This window comes from Hoplias malabaricus, chromosome X2, assembly GCF_029633855.1.
Source record: "Hoplias malabaricus isolate fHopMal1 chromosome X2, fHopMal1.hap1, whole genome shotgun sequence".
NCBI classification, from domain to species: Eukaryota; Metazoa; Chordata; class Actinopteri; order Characiformes; family Erythrinidae; genus Hoplias; species Hoplias malabaricus.
Window position 1 is genome coordinate 17,980,449 of NC_089819.1, and position 26,084 is coordinate 18,006,532.

The window sequence follows — 26,084 nt, forward strand, 5'->3', positions numbered from 1 at the left end:
CTCTTTAATACGCTCTGTAGCATTGTACGGCCTGTAACATCAGACACAACGTTCAGTAATGTCTCACACACACACACACACACACACACATTTTTGTGTAATTTCAGGACACCAGACCAACTACCTACAAATGGGGACATCCCTTTCTGGAGGTTCCAGAAACAAAGGAAACCTATTTGTGAAATTATAGGACACTTTCAGGTTTATGTGAACTTCCAGGACATACAATACACACACTTTCAAGTCTGCTATGATGAATGGACGAATAAAAATACTCCAAAATGGAATAAAATATTTTAGATTGACTTCCAAAGAAGGTTTTTATCCATCTCTTCTAAAGTGGATATGCATGGGGCTTTTTTTTGGACAGGGACAATGTATTCACTTATAGGAACTTTGCATTGTGTTATTACAATTATGTTATCAATATAATCATATTATTAATAACAATAGCAATAATAATAATACGCATCAATTTTTCATTTACTTTTATATTATCTTCCAGCCAATAATTAAAAACATTTTAATACATTGCTCAATCCACTGCAAATTTTCTCTCTCAAACAATTAAAATAAAAATGGCAAACTGGTGAATGGTGACCAGTGTTAACTATTCAATGACGGTTATATATTGAACAAAGAAGGTATAAGAATATTGCTGGCTGAACTTTACTAACTTAAAAAACTGCACAGAACACATCTGATATGTCAGAAGAATAAAAAAAAGAAATGACAGTCCAGTCTTTGTGACTCTCCCCCACATTTTCGAAAGGGTTTTTTTTCACAATCCTCTCCAGGGTGCAGTTATCACTTCTGCACTTTTTTCTACCACATCTTTTCCTTCCCTTTGCCCCTCTATTAATGAGCTTGGACACAGAGCTCTTTGAACACCCAGCCTCTTTAGCAATGACCTTTTGTGTCGTGCTCTGTTTGTGTAAGGTGTCAATGGTCGTCATTTGGACAATTGTCATGTCATCAATTGAAAATTAATCACGAAACATATCGATATCATTTATCGCCCAGCAATACAACCAAGTGTACATCATGTCATTAAAACATCTATCTACTAGAGGAACGCTTATAATATATCAGTCTGTGTGTAATGAATGAGCACAATATACAAGTTTCACTTTTTGAATGGAATTACTGAAATAAATAAACTTTTTCTTGATATTCTAATTTTATGACCAGCACCTGTGTAAGCACTTCTCTAGTAGGTAGATGTTTTAATGACATGATGTACACTTGGTTGTATTGCTGGGCGATAAATGATATCGATATGTTTCGTGATTAATTTTCGATTGATAACGATAAGCTTTCATTTCTATTCCCGGTTAGCACAGCCAACTGCACGTTATCTGGCGCTTATACTCATGCTATTACGGTAAATGAACGGCGACCGCATGAACGCGAGAAGGTAAACAAGACTATAATAGGTTTAATGTTATAGTCTGCTGTTCACTGCGTTTTGGGGTGTATTGTGTTTGGTATGGTGACCCCCTGTCAGAACACAAGCACAGAAGCTTTCCCTCGCACACAAGGTGAATCCGGTGGGTTTTTCTTCACTCAAAGTGTATGTTTTCCGGTTTGCGAGAGCACTGTTCGTTGCCTGACGTGGTTTTCCTCACAGAAAATTATTTTCTCTTCTCTCAAATTTTTAATTGGCTCCGATGCCATAGATCAGGCTGCTTTTCTTAAATAAAAATTCCGAAGGGTGGAATTTTCTCGCCTGGGTATTCTCCGGACCCACCGCGTCCCTGAACTGGAGAAGAGGTTAAAGGCAGTGAACGAATGAATGTGTGAAACTGAAAATGTTCTAGCTTTCTCACTGTTACTAGCACTGTTAAAGCCTTCTAATGGGTTACGTGCAGTATTATATTTCAGCACTTGGGAGTGTTCATTCATTCATTTATTTATTATTTTTAACTCTTGTTAATTCATCTTTTTACTCTTTCTTTGGTTGTGTGTTTTAAATGGATAAGATGGGAAATTAGTGTTTCAAAACGAGTTTAGTTTATAATCCTAGCGCTAGCTTTAGCTTCGCATAGCTGTTTAAGATGGAAATGAGTATTCAATAAGTAGCTGGAGACTCTTAAACAGACCCATTTAAGGTGGAACTACATGCTTAAATACAAAAATTGTGAATAGGAAGCAAGAATCTGCCTTCTAAACTGATGCCTATGGTTGAAGGGAAAATAATACCAGCCTTGTCTAGTCTAAATTTTAACGTGGTGTAGACATTACTTTCTTGTAAATGCAGGGAAAATGGTGGTGGCTCTTTATATTTTTGCCCTCCCCAGTCAGTGTCACTGCAGTGCAGTGATGAAAATATTCAGAATAACTGAAGAACTACAAAGTGCTACTGTGTGGTCAGTGCAACAGAGTGAATAGGCAGAGTGTAGAAAACTGAAGGATAATGAAGTGACTAGTTGATCTGTGTGCCATATAAAATAAAATTCCAGAACTGTTTTCCCTTAGCGTTGCTTTGTGTTGAACTTGGGTCTTGTAGACGAGTTTGGTCAGAAAAGGATTTTCCGCTTTTCTCCTTTTCCGTTATGCTGATCTAAATACTAAATGAATAAATAAATAAATAAAATTTACACTAATGTAAATCACCAGCCTACAACTTTTAAATATAGTGTTTGTACAAAATAGAATATTTCAAAGCCATCCTAAAACTGCAAGCCAAATACTATAGTATACATTATATTTGGACAAATGCTTTACACCATATACTCTTTTAATGTTAAAACCAATTGAATTCATGCTGCAATATTATCTATAATTATGATCAATGCACAAGCACAATGAAACAGCCTACTCCAAAAGCACTGTAATCTGGAAATGTCAAAATAGGTATGAACGCAACAGCCACATCAGAGTGCTTTACCAGGCAGAGAGGAAGAAGATTAAACAAAGAGGATTAAGTTAAACAAAAAGATCAGACAAAAAAAATTCAATGAATAAAACAAACTTACATGGAATAATTAGCATGAACAGGAGAAAAATCAAGCTACACTATGCGACCAGCAAATTCAACAGTAGTATTCTTTCTTTTGGGCGATTTTATATACAATTTAGGCCTCAACTCAACTTGTTAACCTAAGCTTACCATTTGGATCTGAGTTGCCTGGATTTTCTAAAGTTGATGGCTGAGGAGCTCTTGGGCTCTGGCTTTGCGGAAGGTCTTCTATCTCTGCCTCATCACTTGAAGTATCAGCATCAGTGTCTTCAATTTAATCTAATCACGTATAAAACTGGTTAGTGAAAATGATATTACAAAATACAGGTGTATCAAAAACATTTCACTTTGCCAAATTATCATCACATTAAATGACCCACTGGACCTGATCTTACTGCACTTCATAAATTCTAATTTTATAAATAAATGTTATGTTCCTCTACCTTTTGGATTAATTACGATGTCATTCAGCTGAACACCCTGAATTTCTGACAGTGCCCCTCTCGCCATTGCGATAAGAAGCTTGCTCATTTGCAAAGTACTTTCAGGCAGACGGTAGTATTGACGATGAATTTTAATGTCATGACCCAAAAAGTTGGCAAGCTGATCCACTTCATTTTCTTTTAAATTTAACACTGTTGACGAAAGAGCTGTTGGAATTCTTGCACCACAGGCTTCTGCATACTCACGCAAAGCATCCGATCCACAATAAGATGAGAGCATTTGGACGTGCAAAAAGGTGTACATTCTCACTTGGTACCTGACAAATTCGTCTTTTCTCAATGAGGAGATCCATGCAATTGACCATCTCTGGTGTCAACAGTACAGACACCATCCTGCCCCTCTTTCCACAAATTTCCACCCTTTGAAAATGTTTACAGAGACTCTTTTCAAAATCGCTAAGCCCAGTTGCCAGGTCTTCATGAATTGGTGACTGTTCTCTTGAAACATAAGACTCTAGTTTCAACCTTGCTCCTTCTCCACCCCTCCTTCTGTTAAAAAGTATGACTCTGGTAAGTGTCAGTTTGCATAAGCTTGCATAGCTTTTGACATCAGATTTTTCCTTCAAAGCATTCTTATATTTCTCCATCTCTGTTTTTAAAAAAGAATGCAAGGTCTTCACATCTTCAGTGAATGGTAAAATTTGTGGCTTGTTCATTTTTGCCTCATTGAGGGTTGTTCCTGCTGCAGCTGAGATTGATTCGTTCCATTTATACTCTTGCAAAACTCTGAAGTTTCGCGCATCCTGAGCAAGCTGCTCTCGTCCCACTATTATTTTAGAGTGAGTGAAGGAGTCTTCTATGTATTTGTTTCCTCACAGTGTCCAGCAACACTTCTCACTGCTTTGATGACATGGGGGAAATTGGATGGCAATACAAAATCTTCCATGCACTTCATAGGTGTCATTCTTCTTACCTCAAACAGCAGACGTCCTACTTCTCTCATTTTTTGTCGAATGTAATCGTTTTTCGAGGAACTTGGGTTGAGTTTGTTGAACATCTGTTCCCAACAGAAGTATGTATTTATCTTTCCTGATCAAATCAGAAATTTGATCAAGCTTCATTTGGCATACGACTGTTTTCCCAAAATGCTTTGGACGGATCAGGAGAAGGGGAAAATGCCATGTAACTGAGTGACTGCACATTCTTTTTGCCAGTCCTAGACTCATTAAAACTGGAATTCTGTGGACAGTTTCTAATGTGCCTCCAAAGTGTCTTTCTTGCATACAGACCCTGGCAGTGGATGCAATGTGTAAAGTCATTTGTGAATGCAGGTTTTATTTAGGTCTCCTAGAGGCCACCAAATCACCCTTACCCTCACTGTATACAACAGCATGGTGCACAAAATTTTTTCTGCTTATTAACAAACGCAGGCGCACTCGCCTCTCTTTTGATTTTTTATCAAAGCTGAATGCTTCAGCCACATCTGACTCATTGCGATGTACATACTGCAGATGCCTTGAAATTTTAGAGAATGGCTTCTCACAATATAGACAATACTGCTGCTTCTTACATCTCCAGCCTGTATTTGAGGATGGCATTGATGCTACATGAACAGAACTCTTGAGAGAGTGAACACAGTGGACCGAGACATTTTTCTTTTTCTATTTTTTTTATAATTTTTTTTTAAACAGGCTTTGGAAATGCATTAGATAGGTTCTAAGCACGCAAAACTACTGGAAAGCAGCAAATAATGAGGAATCATCATCAGAATTGTATATAAATAAATGTGTGTTTTGATTAAAACCGTGAAAGTCCCCTTTAACTTCACCAAGATATTTTACCCCAAAACAGTCTTGGAATATTGGTGTCAGAACAATCATTGGGTAAGGGCAGAACTGATGTAGTAGCCCTTAATGGAAAGAAATACTGAAATGCCTAGCTTACTATTATATGAAAATAGGTTCATTTTTAACCTGTGCAGCAGTAGCCTCCACTGTTGGTTCCTCAGGGGCCAAAGATGTTTCTGGTTCAGCACCATACTTGGCAAGCTTTGCGCTCCGCATGATTCTGCTGTCAGTCTAAATGAACGTAGGCATAGTAATATTAAAACAATAACAGAAAAAGACCACAAAATTGACTATTAAAATCTAAAACAAGTATCAACAATAATTTATTCAAAGTGATTTACGCCGAGATGCAAAATTAGGACACAACACACACCCCATTTCTGGTACAGTCCAATGTCAAGACATTTGAGATTTCCCTCAGGTCAAAACATTTTACCCCAGAAAAGATTTGGAGCATCATTATTAGGGCAGTTATTTTTATTATTAAACTGTCCAAATAGAGTGTATGGATAATCCATTTCTACCTGTGCTGCCATGATTTCTGCTCTCTGCTCATGAGAAATCACAAAAGATCCGGATCTTCAGGTGATTTGTTAATGTTTCTGTCCTGCAAGGTGTGAGACAAAGACCAGTCAACAGACATTTCATACTGCTTATGTTCATTGCTCATGGAAAAAATTTTACAAAAATAAGGACTAATAGAAGCAACATGAACATCGCTTACACCCAAATATAAAATAAGGACTGGACATACGGATATTTCTTAATATATAACACATGAATTCCAAACATGGTAATATTTTATCAAAACTACTATTTTGCTGCGTATCAATATGCTTCAACATGCTTAACTGTGTCCCGGTGGTGAGTAAAGTACACTGAGATTCATAGGATAATTGGTTGGTTTTGGTCATCTTTAAAATGGACAATGTAAACACGACAGACATGCAAGAGAACACAGAAATTGTCTTTATCAGTGTTCAAGTGTTAAAGTCTAGAATGTTTAAGTTTGTTTATGTTTAAGTCTGCCTTAAGATGTGTTTCTAATTACCTAATTTTTTTTAAATTTTGTAAATATAAAAAAAATTAAGAATTGGCTGCATTCAACACAGGCGCAGAGACAAAATTTTAAAGGGACAATATGTATAGACACTCAAGATATATTTTAATCTTAAAGCATTTCATAACAAGCAGGTGAGCTGGTAACAAGAGAGTAGATCGATATTGGGTAAAAAGCTTCCACTGTTTTTAAGCAAAGATGGGTTGGTTCTCACCACTTTGTGCCAAACTTTGTGAGTGAATTATTGTAAAAATATATAATGTTCTATACAGTATATTTCAAAATCTACTGTACCTAATGAAAAATCCAAATAAATCATGTTTTCTGTACCACTGACACAATGGACCATCCAAATTTTATCAGTGACAGGGGCAAAACCCTACGAGAGGTATCAGTGGGCATCAGTGACCACTGCATGGATGACTTGCATATGTGAGTAGCTTCTATTGATGTGGATGTGAACATTACTATTTTTAGAGAAAAATGATTAGGTCTTTCCCCAGGAAGTCTAGGGTTATTTCAGAGGGATGATGCCATGCCTTATTTGGTATGTGCTACAACAGCGTGAGCTTAACCTGCCTGTGGTCTAGATCTGTCTCCTATTTTAATAATGATATTAGAATCAGGCAACAGCGACCATGGGCTGTTGAGCAGCTTAAGTATTGTATCATACCAGAATGGGCAAACATTCCACTTTATTAGTTTAGTATCCTCAGTTCCCAAATGATTAAACAGTATAATTAAAAAGAAATGTAACAGTGGTAAACTTGGTTCTGTCCCGTGTCTTGCAGACATCAAATTTCCAATTCCAATTTTTTTATATTTTACAAATAGTTTAGTTGAAATAATATTACAAAGTATACAAAAAATATTTAATGAAAATATTTTCCCTGTCCTTTAAATCTAATTCCTAAATCTAAATCTAAACTCACCAGTGAACACAAAGGCCAGAGACTGTCTCCATGACTGTACGTTATTTCTTGCCCTGGGTCTATGTCCTTCATAGCAAATAAGCACAAATGTGGCTTGCCTTTAACCAGTATTTTTTTTAATTTTACAGTTTGGATTTTTGTGATCATCATTTACTATTCGATCATCTTCTTTGGCAGCATCTGTACTGAAAAAGAAAATTCAGATATATTTAATTACAACACCAACTGCTAAAATTACAACTACTTAATATGACTCTTAAATAAATGTCAGTATGAGGTATTAATCATTTATTCATGTAATTTCATTTTATCTGTTAGAAATTAACTCCTAAAATTTCCTAAAAGAAGGAAAGCTAGAATATCCTAAACAGGCAGCCACTTACCACCAGCTACTCCCATTACATTTAAAGTCAAACAAAAACCCATTTTTTATTTTCCTGTATACATTTTTTTGTCTCTCTGAACTCTCTTTTTGAGAAATACGTTGTCCTTGGTATTCAAGGACAAAACTTCCTCTTTCTATTTTCACCAGAGCAAATACTCCCCTTCCTAAAATACAGCAAAGGGGAAAATGTAAATGAAGTTAATTTTTAATTACTTCTAATTAAATATCAAACTTTAAGAACATAAGCAGAAATTATTAAATAGGAAAGACATCAAGCATACAAGACCTACCCACTGTTTGGCTCAATATAATGGCTTACAACATCATGTGAAAAAACAATGTACACTTTCTTTGAATTCCATCTGGGTGTCACAAAAACAAAATTTTTTAAATATCACTTGAAGTAGTATTAGTCTTAGTTTAATTGGCATAGGAACCACAGGGATGGGGCACATGTTCCACGCAAAATTGTAAACGCCTGCATTTGTACGCCACAATAAATATACCACGGAAAGATAGAATATGCTTCTTTCCTTTTGAAAGTGTGCCACTATGGAGTTATATTTGGAGCAAAACCCCTGAGCACCAGTGACAGTGAAATCTGTTCTGGAGAAAATAGTCACACGTGTTTTATTATAATTTGAAGTCACAGAGAAAACCTCCTCAGGAGTTGCAAAGTAGATTTGTTCCTCTCCCACAAATGCAACTTAACAGTTACACCTTCACAAATTCTTAACTGCAGGTGCACAAATCCAATTCTACATACAATTCCATCCATCCATCCATTATCTGTAACCGCTTATCCAATTAAGGGTTTGTGGTGCCGCCGTGTCAGACAGTTTATACCAATAATGTTGTTGTGGTGTTAGTGAAACAGGAGATGCCACCCCTTCAGGACCCACATAAATCCCTGTGGTGTCAACCGACCACTGTGTACCCTCTAATTCTGTTTGAAAAGCTTCATAGTAAGTTAAATCTCCCCCTACATCATAGAACAGGGTGACATGGAATGGGTCGAACGGAGAGATGTAGGGTACCATGGCTGTAATCCAAGGCGACCACTGGTGGAACAAGGCAATGAGTCGTGGTGACGGGTCCGTCTGTCCAGTCACTAAACCCCAATAAATGTCTACCGACTCATCCTGTTGAGGTCTCATCAGGTACATACTGTCAGTGTACCCCACCACTGCCACAGTTTTATGTCCGTCCAACGACGTAAGTGTGATCCCATCAGGTTGGCATAAAATAGTAACTCCCATTTTCATCAACAAGTCTCTACCACAAATGTTCAAGGGTGCTTGTGATGCAATTAAAAATGAATGTGACACAGTCTGTGTACCAGTACTGACTGGCAAATGTCTTGTTTTTGGCAGTGATGTAGATGTCCCCGAGAAGCCCCTTACTTGCACAGTGTGTTCGCTCATCAGATGTGCAGGTAATACTGTGTTGATGGCTGACCATGTGGCTCCCATGTCTACCAGAAAAACGATTTCTGAGGCCCCCACAGTTAATGACAGCATGGGTTCTGCCCTGGCCCTGCTGTCCTGGTGCTCCTCTTGACCCCGTCAATGTCCACCCCACGGCTCCATGCTGTATTGGCCAGCAGGAAGATGTGATGGCTCCGATTTTGGTGCCGCCTGTGGGTGTTGTGCCTCACATTGTGCTACCCAGTGGTCCAAAGCTCCACATCTTAGGCACGCCCCTGTCTGACGGCGGACCCTGCCCCTCCACCTGCCATTACCACGCCCACTGCCCCTTTAGTAGGGCTGATATGAGAAATATGGACTTATTAATTATTAATAATTAACATAATTACGGTGGGTTTTGTGGTGGCCCTGATTGAGTAGGCATATATGTGTCTGTGTTCATAAATGTTCGTGGTGACTGCATATTAGGTGGTGGTGCAGTGATAGGCATCATGGTATCAGACTTTGTTTGCTTTATATTATCATTTATAGATTTCCTGGCTTCTGTTAGTTGAACACTTAATAGGTCTCTTTGTAACTTAAGTGTCTCCTTGTCCTTGTTATCTAATTTTTCCTTATATTTGTTCATATGGAACAAAACGTGTCTAACCCACAAGTCATGTGGTGCGTCAGGGCCCATATTAGGATCGTCCTCTATGAGGGCTGGCAAGCCTTTCACAACTGCAGTCCTAAACCAAACCACCTGCTGCCCCCTAGCAGGGTGAACCCCTGTAGTGTTAGTCCAATCCTCAACTGCTTTACCCATATATTCCCCTGGGCTAAGCTTTTCATCCCAGGCATATAATGGGATTGTGGACGCTGCTCTGGTTGGCCACATCTCTCTCATAACGTCAGTAAGGCGCTGTGAGTGAATGTGGAAAAGATCATAATTAGGTTGAGTAGATGTCTTTTAATAATGTTTCTAAAATCCCCAAGTGCCAGAGTCATGCCACCTGTCAGACTGTCCAGCTTTCTTAACCAGGCAGCCGCTCCACTACATAAAGGCGGAAGCTGATCGACCAAAGTCTGTGCATCAGTTAGTGATAATGGTACATATTTATATGTTCCAGTACTAGTGGCCACTAATGGAAGCATAGTATCAACGTTAGTGTCAGACATATACCTGTCAGGCGGGTGTCGGGGTCTGTTGCTTCGTCTCAAAATGTCCGTTTTGTCTGAGGTGTGCATGTCGCATTCTAAAGTCTGTTTTTTTAGGTCCAATTGTCTCTGTTCTTCTAGTATGAGGTCTTCCATGGCACGCAATGTTTTGTTCAAATCAGAAATCCGTCTACCACCACGACGTTCATTCGCACTGTCCTCATCATCTGCTATAAGTCCCTCATCTTGGTCAGAGTCATCCGTTGTGACATGGCCCTCTAAATCAGCTTTAATCCTGATTTTTTGTTTATTTTTACGTGGCATCGGGTTCTTAAATGGTGTTGTTAGTGTTTGTTTATCGACAAGGCGCGGATTATCCTGTTCTACATGCTTTCCCGTGTCATCTATAATGTCATAACAGTCGGTGTTAATATCCGTGTGTGTATTTAAAATTGACTCATGTGGCTTTCGCAATTGGAATGGGTCGTCTGTGTGTGCGTTTGTGTGTTTGTCACTTTGAACTGGCTGCTCACAAGCAAAATCCCGGCCTCTTGTGTCTGTCTGTACGCTCACTTTGCCGGAATCAACACTGAAAACAGGGAGGATATTATCAACTGGTGGGACATTATCAACTGGTGTGACGTGACCTATGTTATATGCGGGAGGCGGAGCTGTAGGAGCTGTAGGCTCCTCCCCCTTGTGGTTCGTATAGGCAATGTCCACTTCCGGCTTCACGGCAGTGAGTGATACAGCGCTCGAAGGTGACGGACCTGGTGTTTTCAAAACCACAAGCTGCGGAAGGAGACTGAGGAACGCCATTTTAAAATTTTGAAGCTCCGCAATGTCCGTTTTGGCTATATTTAAACTTGTGTTTGCCTTAGGTCTTTGGAAAAGGCTAGCCTTACTAACCTCTGCTTCAGCCTGACATAATATTTCCTCCAACTCTCTTTTTAACTGATTAATACAGGTGATTGAAGAAGTTTTCTCCCCTGTGTGTAATTTAGCCCACATTTCAAATCTCTGGAGCACACTTTTGTGCACAATATCCCGCTTTTTCAAATGTATTTCTCCCAGTTTTAATCCCTCAGTAATAATTTCAATTTGTTGTACAAACGGTTTCCATTCCCAATTCCCCATGCCGTAAATGGCGTTTAATTCATTATTCAAGTCTCTAGGAGTAGCCATAGTGTCTGTAAGAAACTGATTAAAAAATTGGACCTTACCTGAAATGGTCTTCGTTCTAGTTCACCCCTTAAATGCAAATCAATTATCACCGTTAGGTTTCATCACAATTCAGAGTGAACCAAAACAGTTTCCCAACACCCACGCAACCTCGGACGATATATAGAAAAGAAGAGAAAAAAATCTAAGTTTTAAAGACAGGTTCTGAAACACAGCCAATAAAAGCAGGACCACCTCAGCTCTGTGAATAATTTCACAGGTGGATATAAAACATAAGTTTGTCTTCAAACACAGTATTGAATTTAAAAGCAAGTGAAGCCTAATTTACATGAAGTATGAAACCGACCCACGGACCGAAAAAGCTTATAAGTCAGAAGCAAATAACACACCAATATATGAAATAGAATTTGTAATCAACAAAAAAGCTAGGAAGACAGGACAGTGAGGTCACAACACAGAATTAAACCAAAGACTATATGTAAGGTACGAAAACAATGTTCCAGAGACACTCAACAGTCCACAGTGAAATCACAAGATATATTCTAGCAAGCAAAAACACAATTTTTATGAACTACTGAATTTAGCAAGCAAGTTACAAAATATGTTATGATGAACGAAAAAATTGAAACCGAGGCAGAAAATAAATTTTTAGACGAACTACCATAGTTAAAAAAATGCAAACTAAACCGGAAAAATAATATTCTTAGGACAATAAGCAGTAAACAGTAAACAAAATACAAAATATATTTTATCCACTACAAGTCTAAATTAACAATATCAAAGAAACCAGATTCAAAATTAGAGCAAGTGTTCAATTAACAATTTTCCCTTTAATTCCCATGTTTAAACCTTACAGTTACCCCAATGTATCCTATTAATTACTCAGCTTTACACCTTGCTCTCCTTTCTCCTATTCTCAACCTCTAAAAACATCTTTCTGGAGCTCATTGTCTATATTTTCTTAATGTATAGTCTCCAAGAAAGCTCATTTAATTTACTTTATATATTTTGTTTTAAAACGTCTTCCGTTCAGGCTCATTGTCATAAATAAACAAGCCCCTCATATTATTGAGGTTCATATTCTTTAAATAACTGTCCTTGAACGAAGCTCATAATTGTTACCATTACAAATTTCTTTCCCTATTAATTTCTAAATCTCTCTTTCTGACACTTTCCGTTCTCTTTAAACACACTCTCTCTCTCTCTGACACTCTCTAGGCAGAGATGTCTTTTCCCCCCTTTTCTCTAAACACACTCACATAAAATTTATGGCTCTTTACAGCACATGGAGAGTTCTCCACACACACACACTCAAAAGCAACCGCAGAAGAAAAGGGGGTTGATCAGTCCCCCACTTTCTCCATTTTCTCCCAAAAAAAAATTGTTTCAGCTGGCACACACACATACACATACACAGCAAGACACTCCTCTATCGCCCTCTAGCGAGCAAAAACATACACGACAGTCACATAACAGCCTGTAAAAATAACAGGCAATTCCAAACAGACATAAAACATGAATGCACAATCAAATTTCATTAAAATATACACCAAATTGTGGCGGGAACAACATCCGCTCTTTTTATTTTTCGCGGGACAACTTCCGCTTATGAATATACTTCTGAGGAGACGAACTCTCACGGCCTACCCTTAGACCAGGCAATTAACACGAAACCTCGTCAGGTTCCGAGCTGAGGACGCCACCACTCTGTCTCAGATGGGTACAACATCCATCTATTCCATTTTAAATTCCATGATGGGTACAACGTCCATCTATTCCATTTTAAATTCCATGATGGGTACAACGTCCATCTATTCCATTTTAAATTCCATAACCAAGCAACCCCAAAAGAATAAACCAATAACAAATTATAAAAACATATTTAAAATAAATTGATTTGCTCAATACCCCACTCCGGACCACCTTCGGGGCTCCACACCACTCCAATTTAAAAAATCCAATATGCAGAATTTGAATAAAACAGGGTCTGCACACCCACCTTAGTATGTTGCGGCCGCGAGTGGAAAGGAGTCCTAAGGTGTCCGGTCTGGACCTCCCGCACGTCGGGGTCACCAATTGAAGATAAAAATGTTCCTTTGGACCACTCTCAAAGTATTTCAAAGTTTACAAAAAGGTCCAAAAATACACTCTCCCTCTTCGGGGAAGGCGTGTCCGTCACGAGAGAGTCGCAGACACCAGTCGAGTGAAGTTCGTAGCAAATCAAAGTATTTATTTTACAAAATATTGGATCCAAGAGAATTAACACATTGAGAACAGTGTGATACCCCTCCCAAGTGAAAATTCTGACCTCCCATCATCTGACTCAAAAAGTTATACCCATGATGACGTATAGCCTAGTGGTGAGGCGTTTCTGGCTGATTAGCATATATTAATATGCATAATTTCACGTGTTAGTACTCAGCTCTTCACGTGCAATATTCAGGTGCCTGTTGTGACCCTGAAGACATTCATTATCTGGCCAGGCTTACAATGGGCCTCTCTTCTCAGCACTTTTTCCCTAGAGACTAAAATTTAGGGAGTTAGAAATACACTTCAAGGCCACAAACAGAAGCTACAGATCAGCGCCTCCATGCCCAACACTATGATGTCAGTGTGTTACAATCCTGGAGTGCACATCTGTTCAAGGTTAGACGTTAAGAATTAAAACTGTGTGTCAATATTAAGTTATCATGCCATATAGTGAAGTTAGCTTATAATATGTCTTTAAGAGTAATTATCATATGAGTTAGTAGTGCAGAATCAAGCAAAAATGTTTAACTACATGTGTAAGTAATTCATAATGTAAATGCTGGTTAGTCATTCATATAAATGCATATAGGGTACAGGATTTCACACAATGAGTATGTAGTTATAAATGCTAATTTAACTAATCATCATTTAAGGATATTTGTCAACAAACACAAAGTAATAAAATTGTTTTCTACAACAGTTGATAAATCTTTCTTTAAACCAAGGCTTGTCCTTGCAGGAAAGAATATGTTCTGTAGCATCTGCCACAGGATTTCGTCTTGTTCTTCTATTTAACATTTTCCTTAATACTGTTTTTAAATCATAGAATTTATCATGGAAAAAGAGTAAATATGAATACTAAACATTTTAAGGAAACAACATACTCAGTATGCTCATTGTAATTTTACACAAACTGTACACTGCATACTTAATACATACAATGAATAAGTATTTTGTATAATATAACAGACTGTAAATATTCTGCAGAGCTAGGGTTAAGAAACAGGGAAAACATGGCTGTAAATGGCTAAATATACTAAAGACTAGACTAGATGTACATGTAAAATTTGACCAAAAACGGTTGTCCTGTTTACCATTTATTAATTACTATATGGCAGAGCCCTGCACCCCTCACCCAACTCTCTCTGTAGCTGTGATTAAACTTTTCCACTCTGCAGTCTGCTGCACGCGCCCATCCCCCACTCAGTCCGTGCTGCACGCGCCCATCCCCCACTCTGCAGTCCACCGCTCTGCTCTCCTGAATGTACTCTCGATGCTGCTCCTTTCCTTCACACGTTGCATGTCGACTTAACAAAATTTTATTCTCCAGTTTAAAACCTTTGCACTCTAAAATGTCTACGTATGTGCCTGGTTAAACATACAAGTTCAACAAACGTGTATATTAAATAAATAAATAAACAGTTTAACCACAGAACCATTTCAAATGCATTAAATAAATCAGAAAAAAACTAAATTGTAAATTTATTTTACATAACTTTGAAATTATGAAATAAAAATGCATTAACTTACCATTTAAAAGCTTATCACGTGCACTGCTCAGTTTCCACGGAAAAATGGGACCTGTTTTTTTGCCTCTAAGCTCACAAACCAATAGGTGTGGTTCCACTAACCAATCAGAGAGCCAATTAAGCTCTGATTTTCAACTCATATCCCCAGGCGCTATGAGATGAAGATCACTGGAAGTCATTTTATGCTTTCTTCACTTCCAAAGAGTGCGTGGCTTTTGCTGCAGTTGATTTGTTGACGATTTCTTAAACCAGAAATAATTTATAAATAATATATATTTCTTTAAAGCAAAAAAATATTGTAAAATAAATGCACACCTTTCACTCACCCTTTAACCTCATTGAAGCATACACTTCAGGAAGGGGCTTGTTATAAACATGTCACTGAGCCTGTTGTGCTTTGAAACATTTTTTTTAACAGATTCTTCAGCGTCAATCGATACACAACCGTCTCACACTCTGTAACTCTGAAAATAACCGCTTTCAAAAACGTCCGATTTTGAATTCAACAAACCCCATGTATTTAATGAATAGTTTGTTTGTTAAATGTGGGTTATGATCAGGGTTAAACCTTTTGTTGGTCTCTCAGTTAGCAAACCGGGTTAGTGTAAGGTTACCTCAGAATTTAAATGACTTCTCTGTCCCCTAGTGAACAGCAAATTAAAAACACCCACTGAATCACAAGCCCAAAGTAATGTAAGTTAGAGCTGGACATTCAGACTAAGCTAAATTATATTATTAGCACATAATCTACGTTTTACGAGGAGGCTCAGAATCCTCCTCAGCTCCCCATCATATTAGGTTCCACAGGGCTCAGTTTTAGGACCCATTCTTTTCTCAATTTATCTGCTTTCATTGGGTTCTATCTTGAGAAAGCATGGCATCATTCCATTGTTACACTGACGACAGCCAGATATATGACCCTGGTAAGAAGAAAGTTGCTTTCTCGATTAAACCACTTTTGTTATGTCTTAATGACATTAAAGTCATTTTTTACATTTTAATGAAAACAAAACAGAAGTGATGGTGTTTGGTCCCAGTGGTCCCCGTGAAGCCCCTCTGATTGACTTGGGCCTTTTGAATTTGTATTTGAAGCCAACAATCTTAATCTTAGGTTTTACGAGGGACAGTGATTTTAAATTGGACCACCAAATTGGCCCAGTAGTTAAGTCCAGCTTTTTCCACCTGAGGCAGCTGGTAAAGGTGAAGCCAATTCTCGCACATGAGCACTTTCAAACAGTAATCCATGCCTTCATCACATCCTGGCTGGATTACTGCAATGCACTCTATATTGGAGTCTGCCAGTCTCTCAAACGTCTCCAATTAGTACAAAATGCTGCTGCCCGACTTTTAACTGGATCGTGTAAGAGGGAGCATATAACTCCCATTCTGACCTCTCTCCACTGGACGCCTGTGCATTTTAGAGTACATTTTAAGATTCTCATTTGTTTTTAAATCTTAAAATGGACCCGCCCCAATGCTGACCAGCTGCTCCTGGAGGTGCCAAAGTCAAAACGTAAGCTCAGAGGGGATAGAGCCTTTTCAATTGCTGCGCCGAAATTGTGGAATAGTCTCCAATTATATATTAGGCAGGCATCCTCGCTATCAATTTTTAAATCTTATCTTAAAACCCATTTTTATTAATTGGCTTTCAACCCAGCATGAGACTTTTGCTTTGTTTTATTTGAGTTATTTATTTCTCCTTATTGGATATTTTTTCTTTTATAACCATCTTTGTACAGCACTTTGTTTCAGCTGTTGTTGTTTTTGAAGTGCTCTATAAATAAAGTTGAGTTGAGTGTTTCCACATTTTTAAAGTCATGTTAAGTAAGATGTAAATATGCAGCAGTTTAAATGAATAACTATTGTGACTGGGGTTTTGAGTTTTTTACCAACATTAACATATGATTTGTATTCGTTATACATTCCTGCAGATTCTTCCTTCTGGTTCTTTGCTACAGTAAGTACATTGTTTCACAAGAACACACACACTACTGACAATTATGGTTCATTCAGGAATCTGCTAGCTTTGTAATATTAGACACAATTCAGTGTGTTCATATACACACACATGTATACACACACATATACAAACACAGTGTGATCCTTTAATAATGAACCAGTTGAAATATTCAAAATTTATTTGGAATAAAATGTTGTTATTTTCATTCATTCATTCATTCATTCATTATCTGTAACCGCTTATCCAGTTCAGGGTCGTGGTGGGTCCAGAGCCTACCTGGAATCATTGGACGTAAGGCAGGAATACACCCTGGAGGGGGCGCCAGTCCTTCACAGGGCATGTTGTTATTTTGAGTTCCATTAAAAGTTATTAATGTATGAATTTTTTTGTCATTGTACAACACACAAGGAAATGTATCTTCTGCATGTAACCCATCTGTGGCAGTGAACACACACATACTGGAAATATATCTATTTTCATTTGAAAACCTTTACCTTTCTTTTTCTGCACAAGCGCTGGGGAAGATCTTATTGCTCGAAACCATTGTTTTGTTTGTGTTGTAGATTGACCGAATCGGAGAGGGAGAGAAGCTGGACACTCATCCGCACTGCAACACGTTCAGATCTCGAATGCCATTATGAGGTACAACTGCCTCTTTAATACGTTCCGTAGGCAAGGCCTGTATCATCACACACCACGTTCAGGAATGTCTCACACACACACACACACACGTTTAATACAAACGTGTAATTACTATTTCTTAATAAAGATAAATTTCTTTTAAAGTTTTGTATTTTAAACATGTATTTGACAATTTCTTAAACCAGAAATAATATAGAAATAGTATATATCTCTTTAATACATTATAAAATAGTCCCATTATTCAAAGAAATAAAATGTGTTAACAAGCAATTTAACTACTTTGAAATCAACCACAGCATAAACATTTAGAGCATAAACCAGTAACGTTTAGTGTTACCATGCCTTGAGTACGATGGAGTTTTAGGGGCACGGTGTAAAAAAAAAAAAAAAGATTGAGTAAAAAAGATCTGTATAATTTGGAGAATATAATCAGAATATTTAGAAAAATACTGTTTGGTTTATTATTTATTATAATATATAGACAGACAGACTCACAGTCTGTGTGCCGTGAGTGAGTTGTGAAAGAAGCAGTCAGTGAAGTGAACAGAATTATTTTTTAAACGCATTCACACGACATGACAACCCCGTCAGTGCAGCCCCTGACTGCGATGCATAAGAGTTTAGTTTATTGTACGAGTCCGAACCGTAACGCGATGGAGTCTCATGGGCACGCCGGAGTTCCACTCACTCTGGATCTATCATTTTCGTGATCATTAATTGTATCGTGAAACTACATGCCATGGGTTCATGCACCGATTCAGAGTTTAAATACTATTCACACTGTGGTCCTGATGTGGAAGAGAACCGAGTGTTTATTCCTGAAATATATACCATAGTATGACTTACGCAACACACAGCATTCCACAGTTACACTGTGTGTCTGCTCCATTATACACAGCGAATTATTCCGAGAATATTCTCAGAATTCTGACTTTATTCTCTGAATCTTTTTTTCCTTTTTTTTTCTTTTTTTTTAAACACTGTGGCCCTAAAACTCTGTCGTATTTGAGTGTACGCTGGTCCACTGATGAAATTTTTTCTGCCTCCTCTGGCTAACCAAGAGTAATGGCCTATCATTCAAAATTAAGATACATATCATGTGAAACATAAATATTCATTTTAAAAAAATGGTGAGCTCTAACTTACTCCAAGCAAACCTCGCTTCCTACTTATAGCAGTACAGACTAAACACTTGATAAATATAAGTTACTATTCTAGCAGATTATCTGTCTGAACAGTCTGTTAAATCCAGTTTAATTTATACCTAAAATAAGTCTGTAAGTTTCCCGGCCTTGCAATTTAGTGCTTTTCCGCCATGTTTTTACAGCCGCAAAACAAACCCCAGTAGGAGAGGACTTAATTCTGGCTGGTGATTGGCTTAATAAAAAATGATTGACATCAAGACTCGCTTGTGTAATTGGCTGCAGTCAAAAATAATTGTCATATGCTCCGCCCTTTACTCACGCCCACTGGCGGAGTGCCCTTTGGCAAAAAGGGTATCTCTGCAGGCTGGAGGCAGCTCCAAGTGAGCGCGGAAGAACATGTTAAACACGACTCAAGCATGTCGCTGGCTTCGAGATATGTAGTTGGCATAAAGGCTCTGGAGATGACCCAGAGGCTAAAGAACCCTTTTTATTTGTTTTTGAAAACGGGTGATATGGAGCTGTTTCTAAAAGCTCGTGTTGATGAGCAGGGTCTCAGGTCCAATGGTTACAGCATGCCCCTCACCCCATAATTTTTAAGGCATGGAAACTGGACTGTAGGGCCCCTCACCTCAATTCTTAAGACACAGATACTAGACTGCAGGGCACCTTATACACCACAGTTCAAACAGTTTGTATAGGTTCATACTTTTAGAAACCTAGGCTGTCATGGTTAACTGTGATGACCTCCTTTGCATAAAATGCCCTTGCACAAAATAGGTATCCTAGTTATTTTCTTTCTTCTAACAACTAATGCAGCTCAAATTGCTCTGTTTGAGCATTGTTTGGAAGTTTAAGAGAATGTCAGCGAGTTCTTTGGGATATTGTGTTAGATTATTGTGTATTTTGTAGTAAAGCTGTGTGCCTGGCGAACATGTAATAACTGTTTAGTTTTCAGTAATTTTCATTAATATTGTACCTTGTAAACATTGAGTACATTATATGGAGTACATTTTCAGCATTATGTGATTTACAGACTTGTTTGTGGTTGGCTTAATATGTGAAATTCTTGCAATAAAAATAGAATAACCATTTAACTGAGACCACATGTACTGAGAATGATAACGTTTGCTTACATATAGACTACTGCTCACTTCCTAACAAGAGACATGAAGTACAGTGAACTTCTCTGAATGTCTGTTTATTTTCTTAGTTTTAAGTTGAGCCAAATTTCCTGAAAGGTTGCACCACTATCTTGGAATTCATTAAACCATAACTACATTACAGTGAAATTCCATCTTATTAAGTTCACCTCACTTGTAGCTACATGCACTGACTCTATTGTCATATAAACCCACTGTGACTGAGAGGTCATGGTAGGTTTGCTGAATATTATGATTATTTGCAAATCATTAGCACCATTTCTCCCATGTCCATTAATGGAAAGGAGCTGCTTTAAATATTTATTTGAATAGTGGGCCATTTTCTATAGTGTTACTTAAGGGTTTACACGTTTAAACTGATTATAATCGAATACTGTGCTGAATACAAAACAAATAATACAGTCCTATAGTTCTGTAATCAAATTAAAATAATGATTGTAGACATGAGAGACCTAATGGATTTCATAAGTTTGCAGTTCACCCCATAATCAGATTACCAAAAATATATAATTAAAATACCAGAAGTGCTATGTATTTCGTTTTCACTGATACTTAATATTTTAAACGATATAACTAGTAGAGGGTATCTAATTCTGCTGGAGAGAAATTATGCCCTTTTTTCAAATCGCTGCTTTTCCTACATTCGCCTTCCCACAAAACATAGATCGCCCACGTGCTGGTTTCCGGCCCCTTGCTGCGTTCGCGCCTCTCACTCTCAGAGATATGTACTTGTGGCCTTTGGCACTGTTGTTTTAAGATGTGGGGACCAACTTAAATGGAGACGCATTTGCGCAATATTTAATGTGGAATTTTCGAACATAAATTATATTAAGATATATCTATGAAAATCAAAACATGTACTTATGAATTTAACTGTATTTGTACAAACTGCAAACCGTGAGCCACAGATTGGGATGTATTCATTTGTGAATAGTTAAACATATTTGCGACTTTTTATTTGCGAATTTGTATATTAACATTTAGGTATCTTGTAAAATATTTTGAGACTAAAGTCTCTCCAAAAAATACCTGCGACCCCCATACACACACACACACACACACACACACACAAAACTGTGCCTCGCTGGTGTATGGTTGTCTGTTGCCATGGTAATGAGAGCGCTAGCTCGATTCCAGCAGGCTAAGCTTAGTTAGCATTAGCTAAGAGGCGCAGTCGGGCTTGATTGAAGCGGCAGACAAGAAACATATCGCTAGCTAACAGTGCTGTACAACTTTATATTACACAAGCTGTTTGTCCGAGCATCGCTAAAAATAGCAGTTACAGATGTCTCTGGAGCCTCTCAATGATATTAGCGTTAGTGAGTATGAAATGTTTTTTGTTTTTAGGAGTTTTTGAGAATAACTTGAAGTCATTCTAACTTAATGTTCCACTTTATATGATACAGCAGTATAGTTAAGGGGCTAGAAGCTTGTAAGGTGAAAGGGAAAATACGAAAAAGAAGAAACGGGTGTTAACAAGAAGCAAACTCCAGTTCCGTCTTTTTCCGTAGTTTTGCTTCACCTGCAGGAATGTTCTGATGTGAAGGGTGCTTTGTTTGCATCAGTAACGTTAGTATTTCGTGGCTAGATTTGTTCGTTATTTGGCTAGTTTAACAACTTAACATCACCTTTAATTGAATCACAGTTAAACTTCTCTAATCGAAGAATGCATTTCAGGTTTGGAGGAAGACACACCAGTAAAAAACTGCATCAATCTGGAAACTCTAAGGTAAAGATAACACTACCTGAACAAAAATGCATCATGCTCAGATTTCCCTTTAGAAAAAAGTGGTGGGCCCTGTTTTAACAAATGAAAAAAACAAATAAACTTTCATGTCCATTTCGCTCCATGTCATTTTACAGCAAAGAACTGGAGAGACAGACTAAGGACACTCAAAAGCTGCAAGAAGATGTTGAACAAGCTACAAGACAGACGTTAGAGAGAATGGGTCATACATTTAACAGCACAGAAGTCCCAGTAAACTACACCTCTTCAAGTGAGAATATTAATATACCTTATACTTAAGGTGTAAATATAATTTACCTTGTACATTGATGTCTTCATTAATAGAACTACATAAATTTCAGGGGCATAATTCTGATCTTCTGTACTGTAGGCAGAACGTTAGAAGCATCTGCAGAACCAGTTCTGCAAACCGTGGTGAACAAAGTGGATGTAAACATCACAAGATGTTTGAACTTTCCAGGGAAAGATGTTCTTGAGCATGCTATAGCGAAGTATTCTCAGCAGGTCGCAGACCTACAAAAGAATCTCAGACAGGTTAGTAGATAGGTTATCTGATTTCCACTCTCATGTTATTATTTGCATTAAGACAAACCATAACAACAGATTGGCAGTAAAGGGATGCTGAAATGTGGCCTTTCAGTAGTGTATTTCATGGTGATTGTGAATCATATCAGATCACTTTGCAAGATACAAAACAGCCTTATATTGTTAGTCTACCTGTCAATGATCTTGCAGGCACACAAGCTGCTTGATCAGCAGAACAGTAATTTTCATCCGTCCATCTTCTAGTTACAGACAAAACTGTTTGAGAGTGAAACTGAGAAAAATTGTTTGGTGGAACTAAGGTAAAAAATAAATGCTTAACATTAAAATTTGTAATCCAATTATTTCAAAATCCCTCTCAAATGCATATATTAATTCCCCAATATCCCACAACAGAACGAAGGAATCCAGAAAGCAGTCTAAGCTAATGGGGCAGCTACAGGAGACTCTTCTTGAGCTGGACTCATTAAAGCAATCAGGAGAGCAGAAGCTGATGGAAGCTGAGGACCAAGCCATTGCTTTTAGAAGGAGAGCAAAGTGTTTGGACGAAATGCTCCAGGACATGTTCATCAGGCTCTCAAATTATGAGAAATGCAGTGGAAAAAGCAACTATCTTGGCTGTGATGGTACCTTCAGCCCTACAGAATTTCTGCTGGGACCTGCAGTAGAAAAAGCACTACAGGACTTGGAGAAAGACAACTGTAGCCTCCAAGATAGACTGCAACAGGCATGTCACTTACTTCTGACATTTATATAGTAATCATGATCATACACAAGATAAGATGTAAAATATCCTATGCCAAACCATTAAAGCTTCACGTAGGACTCACCACACTCTTCCTACCTGCAGCCACAAAATTCCTGTTGAATCCTACACCTCAACACTAAGGTTGCTGTGGCCGTTTATGATCCGACCAGCAACCAGCTATCCTTAACAACTACGGTTACTCAATGAGCCCAGCCCATGAGTACCCAAACCGCCCACTGTATCACTATCTCTTCACAGGGGTCATCAGGTAGGCACCTCCTCTCGTTGTTGTTTTGCTGAATTAAGGCCACAACGCCTCCAGAAGGCTCAATATTGAAGTCTGGCGTCCCAGACCCACCCCACCCGTAAATCCACACCAGACTCCATGGTGACTAAGGCTGTACCTAGCCCCACTGGCACCGTTAATGCATGAGCTGTGCCACCAGTCCCATGTGAACTTTACGTGCTTCATCACCAACTATCATAATAACACCTATGTCCACCAGTCATACATGTGCTTGCCACTCGTGTTTCCTCACCTCAGCCGCCAAGTCTGCATACTTCAGCTTCTTCCTTTCAAATGTGTCATCTACTGCATTCTCAAATGGAACAGTTAACTCTATGAAATAAACTATCCATTTATTTTCAGAGTAGAGCACCTTATCTGGCCTCAGTGTAGTTTACACAATGCAGTCTGGGACCTGCAGCTTTTTTCCTAAGTCCACCAGCAATTTCCAGTCTCATGCTTCACCCCATCTACCAAAATTTGTAGCCTGTGCACCTTCTTGAAAACATTTCCCCCTTACGCATAAACCTAACTATTTTATTAGTACAGCCACTGGTCAATACGTTAACTTCTTGCCGTTTGCTGTCCAACAAACATGCTAAAACCCTTAACACCTGATTATGTCTATTTTTATATTATTATTATTTTAACTCTATAAAATGTATTACTTTTACATTTACTAAATGATATTATCTATAGTGTGGCACCTGTCTATATTTATATTAATAAAGTACAATCACATTAATTTACTGATAGTTCTGTCAAACAGTGAACGTACAAGTTTTCTAATTAGCCCAGTAGATCAGCAAAGACGAGTTTGTTTAAAAACATGCTTTTTTTAGTGTGTAAGTGGAGCTGCAAAGGTCAAGTATTTAAATTGCAATGCAAATCATACTTTACTCAGGTTCTATTAGGTTGCCTAAGTCATAAGCTGCCTCACCAATTTAGATGGAAATCTCACACAAACTAAATCATGAAAAGAACAAAAATCAGCATTATTTCTTCTCCCTTGAACATCAAGCATGTGTAGACTGATTGACTGCATCTTGCATAATGGAAAAATTGTAGAGATGCACAATGGTACTGGATCTAAGAAAATCTTTAAAATTATCCATATTGATTGATTATCACCTACCATTTGATTTTTAAAGCTTTTGCACTTTTCATATTTTGCAGATGGAGAATCAGTTGGAAGACTTTGAAAAAGAAGATCAAACTAAAACAGAATGTCTTCTGAAGGAGCACCAAGAAAAGTATATATACTTCTATGACTTGGTTGGGAATGAGTAACTGACAGCGTCTTTGTAACTTACACAACTAAAGAGAATGTCTGTTGATTAATCAGATGTTGTTGTGTTTTTATTGTTTATTGATTATTATTGGGTTTTTTATTGTTATAAATCTAAGTATTTCTTTAAGTAATGTTGCTGATTTGAACATTCACCCAAAAAGGTTCTGTCTTTATTGTTTTAGAACTGAACAGCTCACTTCCAGTCATGAACAGGAGATGGCAGTGTTGACTGAGAAACTAAGAAGTTCTAACCGTAACGCTGAACGTCTCCATGTCCAGGTGGAACAACTACAGTAAGGCTCATGCTAATCTCTCACGTTCTCAAAGCTAAGTGTGGTGGAAGCAGAAAGAAATTTTGATTTTGATAACCCATGTTTTTATCCAATGTTAAGGTGAATGCACCATTTAAATAATCCAAATTCTCTATAGAAAACACTGCCTTTTTTATGTTTCCAAAAGTGCACAAGTTGAATGTGAGACCTCATTGCACCACTCTCAGATAAGCAATCTAGAGTCTTCTCTCTTCATACTGCAGTCAGAACTACTGGAAAAACTGCAGACCTTTGAAGCAAAGGTAAAAGCCAGACCATCTGGACCACCTCTCAGAAACACCAGAAAGCAAACATTCCTGATGAATTAGAGCTTTGTACTGTAATAAAAAATTTTCTGCCATTTGCTGATATTCTTGAGTGTATCCATATGCTCTGAGAAAACAGCTGAGCATATGGAAACTATCAAGTGTGTTTCTGAGAAAGGGAGTGAATCTCTGGTTCTTTGTTAAGGTCAAAACTCTGGAGGAGGCACTGACCCGGGCTAACTCACTGGCAGAACAGTTCCAAAGAGAGAGAGACCTTTCAATCCAACAAGCAGAGGATCTGGACTCTCAGCTGTGTCGACTTACGGTAATGCAAATATGGCGTCTTGTACATTTGCTAGATTTTTACTGTAGAAAACAAACAAAAAATTGTTCAGAATCTCAGCTTCAGAATCTCAGTAATATAAAGTTGTAATCTCAGTGAGACTACAGAAGTGCTCTCTGTGGAGCGCAAGCAGAGACAGCAGCTGAGGGAAAGGGACATAGGCCAGAGCATCCAGCTCTGGCACAGCATAGGCATCCAGCAGCTTTATATCCTAGTCCACTCCCTCAAACAACAGTACCAAAAATGTCAGGACTCACAGATTAGAAGAATGCATTACAACAATGTAGTCTGATTTAGAGTAGTTTTGTTGGCGTAGTGCTAGTACATGTTTTAGAAACAGGTTGGATGGAGGATCATCCAGTATCTCTAATGATTCAACATCAGAACATAACTACACTAATGTGTTTGTGGCTGAATGAAATTAAATCCTTCGTCATCTGGTGTAAATTCTTCACCTAAGAATAGAGGCTGTTAATACAGCACAGCTG

General features: G+C 38.0%; 1 protein-coding gene across 5 annotated transcripts in view; it reads left to right on the plus strand.

Moving 5' to 3' along the window:
* Positions 1 to 1,523: 1,523 nt before the first annotated feature.
* Positions 1,524 to 26,084, plus strand: part of LOC136676960 (coiled-coil domain-containing protein 158-like) — a 35,095-nt gene continuing 10,534 nt past the window's right edge. For 2 of the 5 annotated variants that reach the window (XM_066654278.1, XM_066654279.1), the window contains exons 1-10: positions 21,241 to 21,380; positions 21,739 to 21,790; positions 21,925 to 22,058; positions 22,179 to 22,342; positions 22,598 to 22,653; positions 22,748 to 23,078; positions 24,562 to 24,638; positions 24,859 to 24,969; positions 25,136 to 25,250; positions 25,459 to 25,578. In XM_066654278.1, coding sequence (XP_066510375.1) covers positions 21,347 to 21,380; positions 21,739 to 21,790; positions 21,925 to 22,058; positions 22,179 to 22,342; positions 22,598 to 22,653; positions 22,748 to 23,078; positions 24,562 to 24,638; positions 24,859 to 24,969; positions 25,136 to 25,250; positions 25,459 to 25,578 — 1,194 coding nt within the window. In that variant the 5' untranslated portion in view covers positions 21,241 to 21,346. Of the gene's footprint in view, positions 1,542 to 17,085; positions 17,112 to 17,677; positions 17,757 to 21,240; positions 21,381 to 21,505; positions 21,631 to 21,738; positions 21,791 to 21,924; positions 22,059 to 22,178; positions 22,343 to 22,597; positions 22,654 to 22,747; positions 23,079 to 24,561; positions 24,639 to 24,858; positions 24,970 to 25,135; positions 25,251 to 25,458; positions 25,579 to 26,084 lie in introns of those variants that run through there. The other 3 variants (XM_066654280.1, XM_066654281.1, XM_066654282.1) reach the window with 3 other exon arrangements.